Source organism: Equus przewalskii, chromosome 19 (assembly GCF_037783145.1).
Source record: "Equus przewalskii isolate Varuska chromosome 19, EquPr2, whole genome shotgun sequence".
NCBI lineage: Eukaryota > Metazoa > Chordata > Mammalia > Perissodactyla > Equidae > Equus > Equus przewalskii.
In genome coordinates, this window is record NC_091849.1 from 29345072 (window position 1) to 29366653 (window position 21582).

At 36.7% G+C, this 21582-nt stretch overlaps 1 protein-coding gene across 1 annotated transcript; it reads left to right on the plus strand.

Annotated features, from left to right (window-relative positions):
* The first annotated feature begins 2907 nt into the window (after window positions 1-2907).
* On the plus strand, window positions 2908-3834 carry LOC103563892 (olfactory receptor 12D2). The gene has a single exon (XM_008539354.2). The coding sequence runs from the start codon at window positions 2908-2910 to the stop codon at window positions 3832-3834; it is 927 nt and encodes a 308-aa protein (XP_008537576.2).
* The last annotated feature ends 17748 nt before the right edge of the window (window positions 3835-21582 follow it).

Below are 21582 nucleotides of genomic sequence, written 5' to 3' on the forward strand. Positions count from 1 at the left end.
ATCTATGGACAGCTAATCTTCGACAAAGGAGCTGAGGGCCTACAATGGAGAAAAGAAAGTCTCTTCAACAAATGGTGCTGGGAAAACTGGACGGCCACATGTAAAAGATTGAAAATTGACCATTCTTTTTCACCATTCACCAAAATAAACTAAAAAAAGACTTGAATGTAAGACCCGAAACCATGAAAATTCTAGAAGAAAACATAGGCAGTACGCTCTTTGACATTGGTCTTAGCAGCACTTTTTCAAATACCATGTCTGACCAAGCAAGGGAAACAATAGAAAAAATAAACAAGTGGGACTACATCAAACTAAAAAGCTTCTGCACAGCAAAAGAAACCATCAACAAAATGAAAAGACAACCTAACAATTGGGAGAAGATATTTGCAAACCATATATCAGATAAGGAACTCAGACATCTCAACAACAAAAAAAACCACAACCCTATTAAAAAATGGGCAAAAGACCTGAGCAGATATTTCTCCAAAGAAAATATACGGATGGCCAAAAGGCACATGAAAAAATGTTCACTATCATTAACTATCCGGGAAATGCAAATCAAAACTACAATAAGTTATCACCTCAGTCCTGTCACAATGGCTGTAACTAACAAGACAGGACACCAGTGTGGGAGAGGATGTGGAGAGAAGGGAACGCTCATGCACTGCTGGTGGGCATGCAAACTGGTGCAGCCACTATGGAAAACAGTACAGAGTTTCCTCAAAAAATTACGAATAGATCTACTATATGATATAGCTATTCCACAGCTTGGTATTTACCCAAAAAATTGAAAACAAAAATGCATAAAGATACATGCACTGCTATGTTCATCACAGCATTATTCACAATAGCCAAGATTTGGAAGAAATCCAGGTGCCCATCGAGAGACGAATGAATAAAGAAGATGTGGTACATATACAAAATGGAATACTGATCAGCCATAAGAAATTATGAAATCCAGCCATTTATGACAACATGAATGGACCTTGAGGGTATTATGCTAAGTGATATAAGTCAGAGGGAGAAATTCAAATACCATATGTACTCACTCATAAGTAGAAGATAAAAACAATGACAAACAAACACAAAGCGACAGAGATTGAAACAAACAGGTAGCAACAGGGATTGGATTGGTGCTTACCAGAGGCGATGTGAGGAGGGAAGAGGGCAAAAGGGGTGATTATGCACATGTGTGTGGTGATGGATTGTAATTAGTCTTTGGGTGATGAACATGGTGCAATCTTCGCAGAATTAAAAATGTATTGTGATGTACACCTGAAAGTTATACAATGTTATAATCCAATGTTACTACAATAAAAAAAAGTAAATAAATAAATAAAACATCTGAAGCCATGGACTCGTGTATTGTCCATGGTTCTGAAATTAAGACAGAAACATTGTAAGGAAAGAAAATACGAACAATGAAAAAAAAATGTAACTCAAGATAGACATTCTCCAAGGGGAATTCCCTCATATGACAGCTATGGAAATGTATCCTGTTTACTCTTACAACAATCCTTCTCAGACCCAAGGGACACACTCTCACAAGATTTGCATGTCTAGAGATCTATGTCTCACAAGAGGACGGCAGAATTTCAGAAAGAGAGGAAGAGGTTTTGGAAGATGAAGAGCTTATGCTGCAATCCCAATATGAACTATCACTTCAAATATTTTTCTACTATTTATAACCAAGGGAAGTGTAAACCTGAAAAGCTTTCTTAGCTGTGACTTTGAACACTCAGTCAGGTAAGAGAAGGAATTAGGAGATAGGCTGAGCAGTGGCTCATATTTTTTGTCTGCTTGCTAGTATTAAAGGTTAGTACTCAGGATTTAGAGATGGTTTCCGTGTCTAATGATGGCCTCCTCTTTGTGTTTGTGACTTACAAAGGCTCTTTACTTCATACGTTTTTATTGCCATATCCCTTTCTCAATTCAACATGCCTGGTTCTCTAGATATTCTCCAAAGTAAATATGCAATCTCTAAATATTGAAAATGCAGTAAAATAAATTGTTTAGTACAGACAGTCTGATTGCTAATTTTCTTTAAATGTTAGGAAAATTTTTCCCCAAATTAATTTTTGATACAATTTTGTTTTGTAGGTGAGAGAAACATAAATGATATTTGACATATCACTTGTATCTTCAACAGGAGTGGTAAATTTTAACAATATAAAAAATGTACATGACTAGGAAAGAAAGTTACTCTGAATTGTTTGCAGCTAGCCTTTCATGGAGGTATAGTAGAGGTTAAATAATTTCTCTAAATTTCCTCCAGTTATAAAGTCTAGAATCCCATTGGCTCTTGAGCTGTTCCCTAGTTAAATCTTTTTTTTTATTCTAGTCACATCAAATCATTTTCTTCTCCTCTCAAGGATTTTCCAAACTTTGAATGATTCCCCTTCTAAAGGAAATATTCCAATGTCTTCATCTCTATCGGATTTTCTTATACTTCTTAGTCTTCTTTCCTTCTCTATTTTTCTTAAGCAAAAACCCTTCAGATGGTTTGTTACCAGGTCAAGAGATAACACTGTACTGAAGCACCAAATTTGTCACAGTTAAGGCTAACATAGGAAGATGAAAGGAAAGTTGTATCAGAAGGTAGATGTTCACAGTCAGAGAAGATGACAGGCTGGCAACATGCTCTGAATCCCTGGAAGAAATAAAAATATCAATGGTAAATTTAATAATGAAAAGAACAATTGGGTCACAGTCCATAACCAACATGTAAACTTAATATTTAATAGTCTAATGCTCCACATACTTACAACCTCTGAGTTTGGGACTATATAAAACAACACTGCTCTCCCTCAAAACGTTGTTGTCTAAGTGGGAAAATCCTAGGCTGAAAGACTGTGATTCCCATCAGAGAGAGCGTTCCATCTATTATTTTGTTGTTTCTTTTCAGTGATGCTGAATCAAACCTCAATCACAGAATTTCTCCTTCTGGGAGTAACAGACATCCAAGTACTGCAGACTTTTCTCTTCGTGGTTTTCCTAGCAATTTATTTTGCCAATGTGACTGGGAATGGAGCCATCCTGATGGTTGTCATCTCTGATCCAAGACTCCATTCCCCTATGTATTTCTTCTTGGGAAATCTCTCATGTCTAGATATCTGCTACTCCACAGTGACACTGCCAAAGATGCTGGAGAACTTCCTCTCTACACACAAAGCAATTTCTTTCTTGGGGTGCATCAGCCAGCTTCACTTCTTCCACTTTCTGGGCAGCACTGAGGCCATGTTGTTGGCTGTAATGGCCTTTGACCGCTTTGTGGCTATCTGTAAACCACTTCATTACCCTCTAATCATGAATCATCAGCTCTGTACCCAGATGGCTATCACTATCTGGACCATTGGGTTTTTCCATGCCCTGCTGCACTCCATAATGACCTCTCGCTTGAACTTCTGTGGTTCCAACCATATCCATCACTTCTTCTGTGATGTTAAGCCATTACTGGAGTTGGCCTGTGGGAACACTGAGCTCAACCAGTGGCTGCTCAATACTGTCACAGGGACCATTGCCATGGGCCCATTCTTTCTAACACTTCTCTCCTATTTCTACATTATCACCCATCTCTTCTTCAAGACCCGTTGTTGCAGCATGCTTCACAAAGCACTGTCCACTTGTGCCTCTCACTTCATGGTAGTTATTCTTTTCTATGCTCCTGTTCTCTTCACCTATATTCGTCCTGCTTCAAGCAGCTCTGTGGACCAGGACCGGATCATTGCCATCATGTACAGTGTGGTCACTCCTGTACTAAACCCACTGATCTATACGTTGAGGAATAAGGAAGTAGAGGGAGCCTTGAGTAGAGTGATCAGAATGAGGTTCTAACATGAAGAAATCTAGAGCATTCTTATGAGGCATAAATAAATTGGCAATGAGAAAGTTAAGATGTGAAATTGTACTGCTTCTCAAATTGTTTACAATATATGTAACAGAGGGAACTGAATAAAGGAAAAGTAAATGGAAAAGTCTAGTACAGTTGTGTCAAACAATGCATTCCTAGGTAATGTGATGAAAACTTAAACAAATGAGACACTAGCCATGGAATCCTAATGTTAAATTTGGTTCTGGAATATCAGTGGATACAACTGATTTGTTACATATTCTTACATGCCCTTAGTGAAATCAAGTATAGAAATATGCCTAAATTATCCATGTATTTGGTAGGTGGATAATACTAAGGTCTTTTTATCTGTGTGGACTCTCTAAGGTAAGATTTTAATATGAGCAATAAAATTATTATGCTATTATATATTAAGGATTTTAATTTAGGGTTATGAATATTCAATTGAAAAGGTAAATGTTAACTCTCAGATGAGTTACAGGAAATTTTTAAGCAGTATTTCATGATTTCTTTTTCTTCAAGCAGGGAGGCAAGTAAGTAATTAAACCAAATAATATTGTAATCCTAATTAACAGAGATAAAATAACCAATGGTTTATAGAAAGAGTTTTGGAACCTCTATCTCCAGAGATGTTTTATAAATCAACTAGGCAAACTCTCAAGGATTACTGTAAAATATTCTCAAAAAAGGAGGCAGATTGAAAACCTCTCAGGAATCCCTTTCTAGCTCCTTAGTGTGTTATTTTATCTTCAGTCTTTGGTCATGGAAAATGATCATTTTGAAAACTCTTTCTATTTTTTTGTTTTGTTTTCAACTTCTGCATTTATTTTCACAGAATGTAACATGATGTAATATGATATAACACCAATGAAATGTAAAGAATTCATCAGAATTTTGTTTTGTTTTAATTACTTGCCACAAAACCAAATTTATAGATTTGCTTTCGTGCAGTATCTGTGGCACATTTTAAGTGAGAGTTGCTTCTCCTGCCTCACAGCATGTTCTGCTTCCTGTTCCTTCAATTGTTCAGCTTCTCCAAAGGAGTGGGTAATCTCATGTTAATATTAATTAGTACACGGAAATGGCACAGACTTTGTAGTCCATGCATCCGGATTGGAAATCCAGCTCTCCCACTTGCTAGCATCAGTTAGGGAAGACAATGAGAGTTCTGCATAAGCAACTAAAGAACAGTAAACCCTTTTGACTTCCCTCAGAGGGCTGTTATTATGTTCATTTGACCTAATAACATGTAAAGCAATGAGAAGTGTCGGTTTATTTGATTCCCCAAGCCTCCATCAAGCATAGTTACAAAGATCAGACTTCTGCAAAACACTTATTTTTTTCACAATGCAATTTTTTTTCTTATGATAAAAATGACATGCTTATTACAAGGAAGTCAAATAATAAAAGTTGCATGATAGAGAAAGTAAGAGACCATTCTCTAACTTAATTTTAAAAAACAATTTTCTGTAGCATCCATAATGACGACAGGGAGACCTTAAACTAAAAGATTTTATCATTCTTATGGTTAAAAATATCTGCCAGATAAGCCAAATCTAGATAAAAATTCTGTTCTGAATAAATGTCCCAAATATGAAACTTTTTAAGAAAAATTGGACTTCTGAAATCCAGATTGATTCTATATGGTTGATAAACTCTTCATTTTACGCCCCCATTTCCAACAAGAATTTTCTTTTAAATCAATGATACAGAGCCCTGCTTTTGATTACTTCTGAGGGCTTTTTTGACTGTGGATTCTCACTGTTATTGGAAACTCTCTACTGACAAGCTTGCCTGTGTAAAGTGCAATGAATGATAAGAATTCAGGGGCTTCCTTCATCACTAAAGTATCAAAACCAGATCCATCACCAAACATCAGAGAAGCTCCATCTGAGCTGAGTGTGAAGCTTTTCTTTACAAAGTTTTGTTTAAAAAAAAGCAAAAACTTTTATCACTTCCAAAACTTCAATAACCTTAATAGTTTACAAAGAAAACTCATAAAATAGGAATTTTCTGATAACATCAGCTTGAGCAGGGCAAACAGAAAAAGATATGGCACATTGAGAGATGTCTGCGGTTTCACCCAGTTGTGCCCTGAAGAGTAATGGCAAGGCTGCTGTTCTCGATGATCTACTTCTAAGTATTTTGAAGAAATATCAACTACTGCTGAATAAATGTAATCTTTAACAAAGAAATAGGTTCCAGTTTTCCCTCAATTCCCTTCCATAAACCACATGCCCCATTTCCAGGGCACCTGCCTTCACTAATGCTCCTCCATCAGGCTTCTTTTGTTTGGCAATTTGAAAGCAACTTTATAGTGTGCTATAACAAAAGATTTTTGTGAATTAGCGAATCCTAATTTATAAACGTTCCAGCTTTTTCAAGTTGAGTCCTCCTCACACAAAGAACAGAAAAACTCACATCTTATTTTGACACATTTTCAGAATGAACAGAGCTAAGGTGTTCTTTCAATTTGGCTGACTTCATATTTCTGTTTACAAGAATTTCTCCACACTGAAAACACTGTGGCTTTTGTATTCCATCATATTCATGAATGCAGCTGAAATACTAACATACGTAATTTTCATCACATTTTCTTATCTTTGGCATTTCAACTTAATTGGGTCTACAAAATACAAAGTAAAGCTAAAATGAAATATTTATTCCATTGACTTTATTGGAAATAAATTTTCCATGATTTTAAAGAAATTTGATATGTCTACAAAGAATAAGAAATTATGCATTCATTTAAAAAATACAAGATATATTAAAATCTTACTGAATATTTAAAATTAGATATTGTTGAAAATAGATATTTTTTAAATTATGACAATTGGCAAAATAAAACTGGTTTTATAATTTGTCCAAAGTTTAAATTCTTTCATGAATTTCAGATTTAGACACCAGAGTTAGACACCAGGTTAGTTTAGGTATAGCAGTTCAGACAGTACTTTAGAAGAAGTGACCTGCCTGAAATTCACCTACCACTGCACATGCATTCTGGTGACCTTCCTAGAAACCGTTCTCAGTTTTCTCATGAAGTGTTTTTAGATACGCAGAATTTTCAGGAAATAATAATGTAAGAACAGCGCTTGTACCAGTGGAGTACCAAAGGGAGGACAATGGGAGCAGTCTGCCTTAGGTGCAGGCGGTAAGGGAGTTCATTGCCTGCAGAGAATTTTAAAACAATAAGAAACCAACTCAAGTTCGTCTGTTATTATAACAGAAATAGAAAACACATGCATATTATTATTATTGTTATACAATATAATAACTATGCATTGGTTATATTATATTGTATTATAACCATGCACTAAGTGTAAATAAGTCAGTAACAAAATATTCCTCCACACCCCACAAAAAAAATCTTTTGTTGGTCTAAGTTGCAATTGCTGCAGTTACTTCTCAGTCTTAATAACATGTCTGTAAGCCTTCAGTTAGCACATTTTCATTACTTAAACTTGCATAAACATATTCTACGTAGAAGTTAATTCAAAGAACTCTCTGTTAAACTGTGGATGCTGGACAGACTCAGACTCAGCTGGACAGACTCAGACTCAGATACCAGCTACTTGCCTTTGTTTAAACTAGAGAAAGTTTGTAACAATTCGGAGTCACTTCCTGACTGTAGTTGGTTTCTCTAACCCCTATGGTACTTTGAAACAATAGATTACAAATTATGACAGTACAGTGACTTTAAAGACAAATAAACAGAATTTGACTTACTTCAATTACATACTCTGTGTCCTTTTAGAGTTTTTATTTTTGTTCAAATTTTAAAGTAGTAAAACAATGTGAACTGTGAGGTATCATTTTTTTGTGTTTGGTAAGTAAAACTTTTCATTCATGTGTGAAATATTATACTGAACATTATCTTTAAATTTGAAATTCATTCTTTCATATTAACATTTTTTAATTTTTATTAAACTGGAATGTTATTCCTTATTACTACAACAGTCCGACATGTGGGGACAAGTTTTTCCTTTATTCCAAAAATACTTTAATATAATTTTCAAATATCATTCCTTACTTTTTCCTTTTGTGTACTATAATATTCATTTTATTTTTAATATTTCTTGTTTCCATTTGTTTGGCATGAATGTATATTCAAATTTCAATAAAAGAACATTTTACTGCCTGTACTTCCTTTCAGGTCATAATTATTGTGAATTTCATTTTGTTATTGAGTAAGGGCTTGCAACATGATGTGCACAGAAGCCAACACAATGGCACTCTAGCTTTTGAGAGAAGAAAGGCTTTATTGAAAGACTGGTCTGTAAGGAGACAGTAGGCAAGGCTCTCAAATCTGTCTCACTGATTCAGGGCCCAGGGCAAAATTTATAGGATCAAAGGAAGGGAGTTCTGAAGTGTGGAGATAGATGATCGAAGAAGTGAGGTAATTGATGATCTGAACAAAGGTAGTCAAGCTTCATGGTTCTTCATAGGACACATGTTTACACAATGGTGGTATTAGGATGATCTGGGGAGTGGAATTTTCAGTCCCTTGATGTCAAAAATGTCATTTATGAGACATCTGTTCAGGCCCAGTTGAAGAGTTGGTGATCTCAGCCAGCCTGAACTGGACGAGGGGCGACACTCAGATCCTGAAAAACAACACTCAATGGTCCTAGTTGGCCCATGTTTACAAATCCATGATTATTACTGAAAATAATTGTATCATACAAAAGGAGGGTGTAAAAAATGGTCCATTCTGGATGTCAAATATGTTTAGCTCACCGTCAGTTTGTTCAAACATCTGTGTGTGCATGACTTTACCTCATATGTAAACAATGTCCGAAAAGGGCATACAAAGAGAAAACCAAATAAACTAAATAACTGGTGCTAACTCCACAACATATAACACTGTAGATAACCCATATAGTATCCCTGTGTCATCTGTTAGCAGAAATAAGATGTTTCTTTAAACAGTTCTCTCCACCACCAGAGAGTTGGAACTTGCCTTGTACCCTGCAACCCAGGTACCTATTACAAAAGGCTGCACCACCTTAACACAAAGTTAGGAATTCTTATTTAAACTGTCTCATTGTGCAAAACTTTTTAAAATACAATACTATTTTTTATTGTGTAAAATACCTAAAACATAAAATGTCATTTTAACCATTTTCAGTGTACAATTCAGCGGCATTAATCACATTCACAAGTAGTGCAACCATCACCACTATCTACTTCCAACATTTTTCATCATCCTAAACAGAAACTGTACCCAGTAAGCAATAACTCTTCACTCTCCCTCTCACCCCTGTGTAGTGTAAGCCCTGACAGTTGGCTGTGTATTTCTCCCTTCAGTTCTGTTTATTTTGGCTTCATATATTTTGAGACTTTCTTGTTAGGTGTGTATATGTTTATAATTATTATATCTTCTTGATGAAGTGACACTTTTATCAATATTTAGTATTCTTATTTGCCTCTTTAAATCTTTTTGACTTAAAATCTATTTGGTCTAATAATAACATAGCCATCCTTGATCTCCTTTAGTTGCCATTTGCATGGAAAGTCTTTTTCTACCCTTTCATTTTCAACCTCTCATGCGTTTGTATCTAAAATGAGTCATTTGTAGATAGCACATAGTTGGATCTTTTTTTATCCATTCTTCCAATCTTTGCATTTTAATGAGTTTAATCCGTTTACATTTAAAGTAATTACTAATAAAGAAAGACTACTTCTGTCACTTTTTTATTTGTGTTCTGTATGTCTTATATGCCTTTTGTTCCTCAATTCCTCCATCACTATCTTTTTTTCTATTTAGCTAATTATTTTAGTACACTATTTGATTCCATCCTTCTTCACTTTTCTGTATAATTTTTAGGGTTTTTTTAGTGATTACCTTAAGGCTTAAAATTAGCATCTTAAACTTTTAACTATGTAGTTTGAATAATACTAACTTATTTTCAATAGTATACAAACACTCTAATCCTATGCATCTCAATCCCTCCCCTTTTATAATGTTATTGTCAAAGATTACATCTTTATAAGTTGTATACTGTCTTAGTCATTTCAGGATACTATAACAAATTACCACAGACATTAAACAACAAACATTTGTTTCTCACAGTGCTGGGTGCTGGGAAGTCAAAGATCTAGGGGCCAGCAGATTCAGTGTCCAGTGAGAGCCCTCCTCCTAGTTTCCAGGTGGCCATTTTCTCACTAAATCTCACATAGTGGAAAGAGAATGAGGGAGCTCACTGGGGTTTCTTTTATGAGAGCACTAATCTTATTCATGAGGGCTCCACCACAAGGAAGAAAGAAGAGTTACGAATTAAAAGTACAATAACACCAGCTTTTATATTTACCTACATAGGCACCCTGCTAGTGTTCTTTATTTCTTCATATGGCTTCAACTTGCTATCTAGTGTACTTTCATGTCAGCCTGAAGTATTCCGTATAGCATTTCTTGTAAGACATATCTCCCAGTGAGAAACTCCCTTCACTTTTATCTCAGAATGTCTCAGTTTCTCCTTCATTTTTGAAGGATAGTTTTGCCAGATATAAAATCTTGGTTGCTGGGGGCTGACCCCTTGGCTGAGTGGTTAACTTGGTGCACTCTGCTTCAGTGGCCTTGGGTTGCCAGTTCAGATCCCAGGCACGGACCTACACACTGCTCATGAAGCCATGCTATGGCGACATCCCACATAGAAGAACTAGAATGATTTACAACTAGGATACACAGCTATGTACTAGGGTTTTGAGGATCATCTCACTGCCTTCTGGCCTCCATGGTCTCTGCTGACACATCAGCTGTCAACCTTATTGAGAACCCCTTGCATATGATAAATTACTTCTCTCTTGCTACTTTCAAGACTCTCTTTGTATTCAGCTTTCAACAATCTGACTATGTATTTTGTTGTGGATCACTTTGAGGTTATCCTACTTGGAATTCATTGAGTGTTTGGATGTGTGAATGCATGTCTTTCATCAAATTTGGGAAGTTTGGGCAATTATTTCTTCAAATATTCTTTCTGCCCCTTTCTCTCTTTCTTCTTGTACTAGTACTCCCATGATGGGGATGTTCATATGCTTGATGATATCCCACAGGTCCCTACACTCTGTTCAATTTTTTAGTTCTTTTTTCTTTCTAATCCACAGACTGGATAATTTCAATTGTCCTATCTTCAAGTTCACTAATTCTTTTGCCAGCTCAGATCTGACATTTAATCCCTCTAGTGAATTTTTCATTTTAGTTATTGTACTTTTCAACTACAGAATTTTTATTTGGTTCCTTTTTAAATCCTATCTCTTTATTGATATTTTTATCTTGTTCATATGTTTTTTCCTGATTTCCTTTAGTTCTTAGTCTATGGTTTTCTTTAGTTCTCTGAGTGCATTTAAGGCAGTTGATTTAAAATCTTTGTCGTATAAATCTAATATCTGGGCTTCCTCAGGTATGGTTTCTGTCAATTTATTTTCTTCCTTTGAATAGGCCATACTTTCCAATTTGTTTGCATGCTTTGTGATTTTTTTTTGGAAACTAGCCACTTGAACATGTGGTAAATCTGGAAATCAGATTCTCCTCCTTCCTGAGGGTTTGCTGTTCTTGATTGTTGAAGACGTAGCTTGTGTACAGCCAGTGTTTTGCTCAATTTCTTTGAACTCCAGGAACTTAAAAAACCACATGTCCCAGTCTTTGCAGATTAACTCTGTGCTGGAGCACTCCTTTAACACTTAGCTGAGCCATTTACAATTCTGCCTCAGCCTTCACTTTCTCCTTGCAATAAGCCTATAGATCAGCCAATGGTAAATGCTTAGATTCTTCTCAGGTCTTTTCTAAGCCCATGTCCCGTCCTGTCCCAGTAGAAATGGGAAATATTGAATGCTCTAATTTCTCAAAGAAACTTGCTCCCTAGCTTCTTCTCTCAAGTTTTAGGTGATCTATTGTATGTCTCAACTATAATCTTTTTTCCCAAATGAATGCAGGTTTTTTCTATCTCTCTACAACATTTCAATCAGCATCACAGCTTTTCTACGTTGCATGGGTTCTGAGTTAGGCAACACAGAGATAAATGCCCTGTGTCAGTCTTTCAGGTAGTCTCTGGAGAGCTTAGAACAGACAAACATGATAATTTATACATGAGATTCACTCTCTCCTTCTAGAATCAAGGACCAGGATCTCACACTAGGAACACGGACTTCCATCTTCAAGAATGCTGCTGAGGTAGGGAGGAGGTAGAGCAAGGACAAGTGAAAAAATCACAAAGCTTTTCCATCACATTTAAGTTTCCTTTTTCTTTATTGAGCATTCACTTTGTTGCTATAAACTTTTAACCATTTTTTAGAGTTCTGACACAGTTGGATCTAATAGTTACTGCTTGTTTTCTCAGTGCTTCTATGGAGGGATGGGTGTTTGAAACTGTGTTTCTTGCTATTTTACTGATATCCCCAAAACTTTAAAAAACAATGAAAGTAACTCACCTCTTTCCACATAATGATCAACAAACAATCCTCAACAAGAAACGCTGTAAAGCAACATAGACATATGAGTCATCAACAATATGGCATCACTGTTGGATGGGTGAACAAGCAGTAGACATAGAGTTGCCTCACGGTTGGATGACTTCATCAATTATCAGATTAAGTATATAAACTATTAACATTTTTGAAGTAATAATGAGTATAAACAATATTTTGAGACAGATGATGTAACTCTAACATGACATGAAAATTGTACATATTTTGTATTGATGGCAAAGTCACAAGTACTGCCAATATCATCTTGATTTGCTGTCAAATTCATGATTTAAGCAATTGTTAAATTTAAATAGTAAATAAAGATGTAAATTTCCATATTCAAGATCATGAACCTCTAGATCTAGGTTAAGAACTCTTGCCTTAGAACAGAATTTAAGAGGAAGGAGACACATTGCATGATTAACACACATGGTCTAGATAATCTGACAAAACTGACTGCAAATTACAAAGTTGTAATTGTTTAAGTATATGAATTTCTCCAAGTGTGTTAACTTCAATCTCCTCAGTTTGAAGTGGGATTGCAATAGTAACTGCTTACATTTTTGTGGGAAGTAAATGATATACAGTTTATAAAGCACATAGCACATCACGACTCATAGCACTCTCTCAAATATTCACCACAATTATCCTTTTATGTCTAAAATCAGTAGGCAAAATATCACAGAACAAGCTTCAAAAGAGGCCTGTAGTAAAATTATTTAGTACAAAATCATAGCCACAGAAATAGTAAAGAACAAAACGCTAGAAACACTAGGCTAGTCTAAGCCTGAGATGGTGACGCCACACCTGCTGATTGCAGCTCACCACTGCCATCCTGTGGCAGCAAGCTGGCACTGTTACACCTTCCTGATGAAAGGAACCTACAGGTCGGCTTTGTGATCTATTTCAATTTTAGTTTGTAGCACCTTTTGCAGAAAAAATGTGATTGAATAATTAAAATAGAAATTACTTTAATTCAGCCTAATGAATATACTAAAGCTAATATACACATGGTAACATCCAACCATGGAAAGAAAAATTAAGATTAGAGTTCACCATGCATACATGAGTACAATTGCTTAAAATTTCAGTAAAGTATCAGTTTATGACACAGTTGGATAATATCTTAAAGAAAACACTGATTTTCTAGGGTTAAGAGGAAAGAAGGAGCTAATGCAAACTGAGACCAAAATTAGCAGAAGGAAGGAAATAACAGAGATTAGAGTAGAAATAGATCAATAGAGAATTTTTAAAAGTAGAAAAGTTCAACAAAACTAATAGTGGTTTTTCTGAAAAAGTAAACAAAATCAACAAATCCTTAACTAGATAACCTAAGAAAAGAAGAGAGAAGACTGAAATAAATAAAATCAGAACCGAAAGAGGAGACATTACAGTGGATGCTTCAGAAATAAAAAGAATCATATGGGACTATTACGAACAATTATGCACCAACAAACTGGATAATCTAAAAGAAATGGATGAATTCTTGGTCAAGATGGCAGTGTAGGCAGACTCTGAACTCATCTCCTCCCACCAACACAAGATTACACCTACTATTGGAAAAATTAACCTGTAGGGAAAACTGAAAACTGGATAAAAAGAACCCCCACAACAATGGATCATCCTGACCAATGGAGAAGAGGCAGAAATTCCTCCTGGAAAGGAAAAAACCACCTTCACAAGCAACAGAGCTTCACAGCTGGCTGGGCGGGAGACACCCCAAGTTATGCAGCCCTCCCTGCAGAATTGGGCTCCTGAGCGGGGGCCCATTACTGCTATAAGCATCCTTCAGACTCAGTACAACTGAGATGAGTGTCCTACTATCTGGCTTTGCTGGCTGTTAACTGCAGCAGGGATTAACACCAGAAAAGCTATTGGACAAAAGCCAACAAAACTCAGATCTTAAAAGGCCCATGCACAAATTCACCCATTTCAGAGAGCAACCTAAAATCACCAGAAAGAAGGCTGCACAGTCATTTGGTGAAAAGAGACTCACCTGGTAGGCTCTAGGTGCATCTCAGAGACTGACACATTGATAGTGGCCATTGTCGTGACCTACTACAGGCATGCTGACATGGACCCTGGCAGGCACCATTGAAGTTCTTCCCCTGGCCTGTTAGCCCAGGAGTCTGCCATACTCACTAGAGTGCAGATTTAATCCAATTCAGCCAAGGCAGGCAGCCCGCCCTAGGGACCAGCCCCAACCAACTGTAGGCTCTCAGGCTACTTGTCAGCCTGCACAGACTGGGTGCCTTGATCCTCTACAGGCAGGTGAGTGTGTCTGTCTCTGTGGGCCAGGGCTAGTGTGAGGATCAGGTGAACTGTGGGGGGCATTGGTGGAGAGGTGGGGGCCTCTGCAGTGGGGCTGACTGGATATGATCCTTGGGGTCGGGAAGTGTGCATGCCCAGGACTGTGTTGTCCATGTGTGTGGAGCTATGGGGAGTGAGGCTTATCAGTGGCAGAAGACCTGTGCTTCACAAAGAGTCTCCGCCCCACCTACCAAAGCCTGAAACACTTGGATGTTCCTGTGGCCAGCCCCACTCAGCTGCAATCCTAAAACAGCTGACAACAGCCTGGTAGGCCTGAGGCCTACAGCAACTGTAAGCCCCTGAGCCTATCAACCAGCTACACTGTGTACATACCCAATTAACAGGAAAACTGCAACAGGAGTGTGCTATTAGACCTTGTAGCCAATAGTACTGGGGCTCCCCAAACCCAATTTACAAACAGCCAGCCAGGGAGGGAAAGCCTAGACTCCCTGGGTACCTGCAGTAAGAGCAACCCTGCCACAGCAGAAGGACACAAGAGCCAAAACAGGGGTCACTCCTGGATCATTTGGACTTGTGCTGAGAGGGAAGCACACTGCTGGGACTCAAAAGGCATCTCTTATATAAGGCCACTTCTCCAAGATCAGGAGACATAGCCAACTCATCTAATACATAGATATAAGCACTGAGAAAGAGACATAATAAAGGAGGCAAAGGAATACATTCCAAGCAAGGCAACAGGACAAAACCCCAGGAAAAGAACTAAATGAAACAGAAATAAGCAATCTACCTGACAAAGAGTTCAAACAAAAACTCATAAGGATGCTTATGAGTTGGGAGAAGACTGTATGAACACAGTGAGAATGTCAACTAAGAATTGAAAAATATAAAAAGAACCAATCAGAAATGAAGAGTATAATAATGGAAATGAAAAATTGACTAGAGGGACTCAATAGCAGGGTAGATGATACAGAAGAATGGATCAGTGAGCTGGAGGAAAGACTAGAGGAAATCACCCAAGCTGAACAGATAAAGGAAAAAAAGAAATAGACAGAATCAGAACAGTCTAAGGGAACTCTGGGGCAATATCAAGCACACTAACATTAATATTATAGATGTCCCAGGAGAGAGAGACAAAGGGGCAGATAATCTATTTGAAGAAATAATAGCTGAAAACTTTCCTAACCTAAGGAGGGAAACAGACATCCAAGTACAAAAAGTGCAGAGAGCACCAAAAAAGAGAAGCTCAAAGACATCCAAATTAAGACACATTATAATTAAAATGTCCAAAATTAAAGATAAAGAGAGAGTCCTAAAGGCGGCAAGAGAAAGGCAACAAGCGACATACAAAGGAAAGCCCATAAGGCTATCTGTGGACTTTTCAGTTGAAACTCTGCAGGCTGGAAGACAGTGGCATGAAAAATTTGAAGTGCTGAAAGGAAAAACCTACAGCCAAGAATACTCTATCCAGCAAGGTTGTCATTCAGAATTGAAGGAGAGATAAACAGCTTCCCAGACAAGCAAAAATTAAAGGAGTTTATCACCAAGAAACTCATTCTACAGAAATGCTGAAGGAACTTTTTTTTTTTTTAAAGATTTTATTTTTTTCCTTTTTTTCCCCAAAGCCCCCTGGTACATAGTTGTATATTCTTTTTTTTTTTTTCAGTTTTTTTTTTAATTGAGTTATTGATAGGTTACAATCTTGTGAAATTTCAATTGTACATTAATGTTTGTCAGTCATGTTGTAGGTGCACCACTTCACCCTTTGTGCCCACCCCCCACCCCACCTTTCCCCTGGTATCCATTAAACTGTTCTTGGTCCATAGTTTTAAATTCCTCATATGAGTGGAGTCATACACAGATTATCTTTCTCTTGCTGGCTTATTTCACTTAACATAATTCTATCAAGGTCCATCCATGTTATTGCAAATGGAATGATTTTGTTCTGTTTTGCAGCTGAGTAGTATTCCATTGTATATATGTACCACATCTTCTTTATCCATTCGTCTGTTGCTGGACACTTAGGTTGCTTCCACGTCTTGGCTATTGTAAACAGTGCTGCAATAAACATTGGGGTGCACAGGACTTTTGGGATTGCTGACTTCAGGCTCTTTGGATAAATACCCAGTAGTGGGATGGCTGGATCGTATGGTAGTTCTATTTTTAGTTTTTTGAGGAATCTCCATACTGTTTTCCATAGTGGCTGCACCAGTTTGCATTCCCACCAGCAGTGTATGAGGGTTCCTTTTTCTCCGCAACCTCTCCAGCATTTGTTGCTATTAGTTTTAGATATTTTTGTCATTCTAACGGGTGTAAGGCGATATCTTAGTGTAGTTTTGATTTGCATTTCCCTGATGATCAGTGATGATGAGCATCTTTTCATGTGCCTATTGGCCATCAGTATATCTTCTTTGGAGAAATGTCTGTTCATGTCTCCAGCCCATCTTTTGATTGGGTTGTTTGATGTTTTGTGGTTGAGTTGCGAGAGTTCTTTATATATTAAGGATATTAAGCCTTTGTCAGATATATGACTTGCAAATACTTTTTTCCAGTTAGTGGTTGTTTTTTTGTTTCAATCCTGTTTTCATTTGCCTTGAAGAAGCTCTTTAATCTGATGAAGTCCCATTTGTTTATTCTTTCTATTGTTTCCCTTCTCTGAGAAGGCATGGTGTCCGAAAAGATTCTTTTAATACTGATGTCAAAGAGTGTACTGCCTACGTTTTCTTCCAGAAGCCTTATGGTTTCAGGTCTCACCTTTAGGTCTTTAATCCATTTTGAGTTTATTTTGGTGAATGGTGAAAAAGAATGGTCAATTTTCATTCTTTTACATGTGGCTTTCCAGTTTTCCCAGCACCATTTGTTGAAAAGACTTTCTTTTCTCCATTGTACGCCCTCAGCTCCTTTGTCAAAGATAAGCTGTCCATAGATGTGTGGTTTTATTTCTGGGCTTTCAATTTTGTTCCATTGATCTGTGCACCTGTTTTTGTACCAGTACCATACTGTTTTGATTACTGTAGCTTTGTAGTATGTTTTGAAGTCAGGGATTGTGATGCCTCCCGTTTTGTTCTTTTTTCTCAGAATTGCTTTAGCAATTCGGGGTCTTTTGTTGCCCCATATGAATTTTAGGATTCTTTGTTCTAATTCTGTAAAGAATGTCATTTGGGATTCTGATTGGGACGGCATTGAATCTGTAGATTGCTTTAGGTAGAATGGACATTTTAACTATGTTTATTCTTCCAATCCATGTACATGGAATGTCTTTCCATCTCCTTATGTCATCATCCAATTGAAGGAACTTATTTAAGTGGGAAAGAAAAGACAACAAATAAGGATAAGAATATTATCACCAAAAAAAGGCAATAAAATCACTGGTAAAGGCAAAAATATAGTAAAGGTAGCAGATCAACCACATATGAAGATAATATGAAGGTTAAAAGACAAAAGTACTAAAATTATCTATTTCAAGGATAAGAGGGTAATGGATAGACACACACAAAACAAGAGATTAGACATGATTTCAAAAACATAAAATGTGGGAGGAGGGGAGTAAAACAGTAGAGCTTTTAGAAAGAGGTCAAGCTAAAGAGACTATCAACTCAATATAGATTGCTATATACGTAGAATATTATATAGGAACCTCACAGTAATCACAAACCAGAAATGTATGATAAATAAACAAATAAGTAAGAGGAAAGAAATCAAACATATTACTAAAGAAAGCCCTTAAACTAAAAGGGAAGAGAGAAAGAGAAGAAGAAAGGAACAGAGAAGAATTACTAAAATGCCCAGAAAAAGAAAAGTAGCAAAATGTCAATTATATATTTATCAATAACTACTTTAAGTGTCAATGGACTAAATGCTCCAATAAAAAGGCATAGAGTGCCCAAGTGGATAAAAAAAACAAGACCCATACATATGCTGCATACAAGAGACACACTTCAGATCTAAAGACACTCACAAACTGAAAGTGAAAGGGTGGAAAAAGATATTCCATGCAAATGGCAAAGAAAAGAAAGTGGGGGTAGCAATACTGATATCAGACAAAATAGACTTTAAAACAAAAACTGTAACAAGATAAAAAGAAAGTCACTACATAATGGTGAAGGGAACAATCCAACAAGAGGACACTACGCTTTTAAATATCTATACAACTAACATAAGAGCAGTAAATATGTAAAGCAATTATTAACAGACATAAAAGGAGAAATAGACAGTAACACAATAATAGCAGGGGACTTTCCACTTACACCAATGGATAAATCATTCAAACAGAAGATCAATAAGGAAACACTGGCCTTAAAGGACACATTATACCAAATTAACTTAGTAGATATATATAGAACATTCCATCCAAAAACCACAGAATACACATTCTTTTCAAATGCTCATGGAATATTCTCCAGGAATGATCACATATTAGGCCACAAAACAAGTCTCTATAAATTTAAGAAGATTGAAATAATACCAAGCATCTTTTCTGACCACAAAGATATGAAACTAGAAATCAACTACAGGAAGAAAATCAGAAAAGCCACAAAAATGTGGAAATTAAACAAAATGCTACTGAACAACGATGGGGTCAATGAAGAAGTCAAAGGAGAAATCAAGAAATACTTGGAGACAAATGAAAATGGAAATACAATATACCAAAATCTATGAGATATAGCAAAAGCAGTTCTAAGAGGCAAGTTTATAGCAATTCAGGCCTACCTCAACAAACAAGAAAAATCCAGAATAAACAATCTAACAGTGCACCTAAAGAAACTGGAAAAAGAAGAAGAAACAAAGCCCAAAATCAGCAGAAGGAAGGAAAGAATAAAAATCAGAGCAGGAAAAAATGAAATAGAGACTAAAAAACAATAGAAAAAATTAATGAAATCAAGAGCTGATTCTTTAAAAAGATAAAATTGACAAACCCTAAGCTAGACTCACTAAGAAAAAGAGAGAGAAGGCTCAAATAAATAAATCAGAAATTAAAGAGGAGAAATTACAACAGAACCTAAGGAACACAAAAGATTATAAGAGAATGCTGTGAAAAGCTATATGCCAACAACTTGGATAATCTAGAAGAAATGGATAAATTCTTAGACTCATGCAACCTTCCAAAACTTGCAAGAAGTAGAGGATTTGAATAGACTAATCACCAGTAAGGAGATTGAAACAGCAATCAAAAACCACCCAAATAATAAAAGTCCAGACAAGATGGCTTCCCTGGTGAATTCTACCCAATATTCAAAGCAGACTTAATGCCTATCCTTCCCAAACTTTTCCAAAAAAATTGAATAGGAGGGGAGGCTTCCTAACTCATTCTACGAAGCCAACATTAACCTGATACCAAAACCAGACAAGGACAACACACAAAAAAGAAAATTACAGGCCAATATCACTAATGAACATCAATGCAAACATCCTTAACAAAATACTACCAAATCGAATACAACAATACATCAAAAAGATCATACACCATGATCAAGAGGCTTTTATTCCAGGGATGCAGGGATGGTTCAACACTCACAAATCAATCAACGTGATACATCACCTTAACAAAATGAAGAGTAAGAATCACATGATTATCTCAATAGATGTAGAGAAAGCATTTGACAAAATAACAGCATCAATTTATGATTAAAAAAACACTAAATAAAATGGATATAGAAGAAAAATACCTGAAGATAATAAAGGCCACATATGACAAACCCACAGCCAATGTTATTCTCAATGGAGAAAAACTGAAAACTATCCCTCTAAGAACAGGAATCAGACAAGGATGCCCACTTTCACCACTCTTATTTAACATAGTATTGGAAGTCCCAGTCAGGGCAATGAGGCAAGAAAAAGAAATAAAAGGGATCCAAATTGGAAAAGAAGAATTGAAACTGTCACTATTTGCAGATGACATGATTTTATATATAGAAAACCAAAGAGAATCCACTAAAAAACTTTTAGAAATAATAAATGAATACAGTCAAGTCGCAGGATGCAAAATCAACATACAAAAATCAGTTGCATTTCTATACACAAACAATGAAGTAGCAGAAAGAGAAATTAAGGATACAGTCCCATTTACAATTGCAACAAAATGAATAAAATACCTAGCAATACACTTAACAGAAGAGGTGAAAGATCTGTACACCAAAAACTATAAAACATTCTTGAAAGAAATTGAAGAAGACACAGAGAAATGGAAAGATATTCCATGCTCTTGGATTGGAAGAATTATCATAGTTAAAATGTCCATACATCCTAAAGTAATCTACAGATTCAATGCAATCCGTATCAAAGTTCCAACAACATTTTTCACAGAAATAGAACAAAGAATCCTGAAATTTCGAGGTAACAACAAAAGATCCCGAATAGTCAAGGCAATCCTGAGGAAAAAGAACAAGCTGCAGATATCACACTCCCTGATTTCAAAATATACTACAAAGCCATAGTAACCAAAACAGCATAGTACCGGCACAAAAGCAGACACATAGATCAATGGAACAGAATCTAGAACCCAGATACAAACCCACACATTTATGAACAGTTTCGACAAGGAAGCCAAGAGCACACGATGGAGAAAGGAGAATCTCTTCAGTAAATGGTGTTGGGAAACCTAGACAGCCACATGCAAAAGAATGAAAGTAGACCATTATCTTACACCATGCACAAAAATCAACTCAAAATGGATTAAAGTCTTGAATGTAAGACCCGAAACCATGAAAATTCTAGAAGACAACATAGGCAGTAGGCTGTTTGACATCGGTCTTGGCAGCACATTTTCAAGTACAGTGTCTGACTGGGCAAGGGAAACAAAAGAAAAAATAAGTCGCTGTTGAGGCGGCCGCGTGTGGGCGAGTGTCGGCGCTGCTCTGCCGGGCCTGGCCAGGCTAGCCGCTGCTATCACCTGGCAGTGAGGGCAGGCTCTTGGGGCGGGCGGAATGGGCCCCGCCTAGGGCGGTGGGAGAAGCGGCTGCGCCCAGGAGGCTGGGGAGGCAGCACAGCGGCTCCTCACTCAT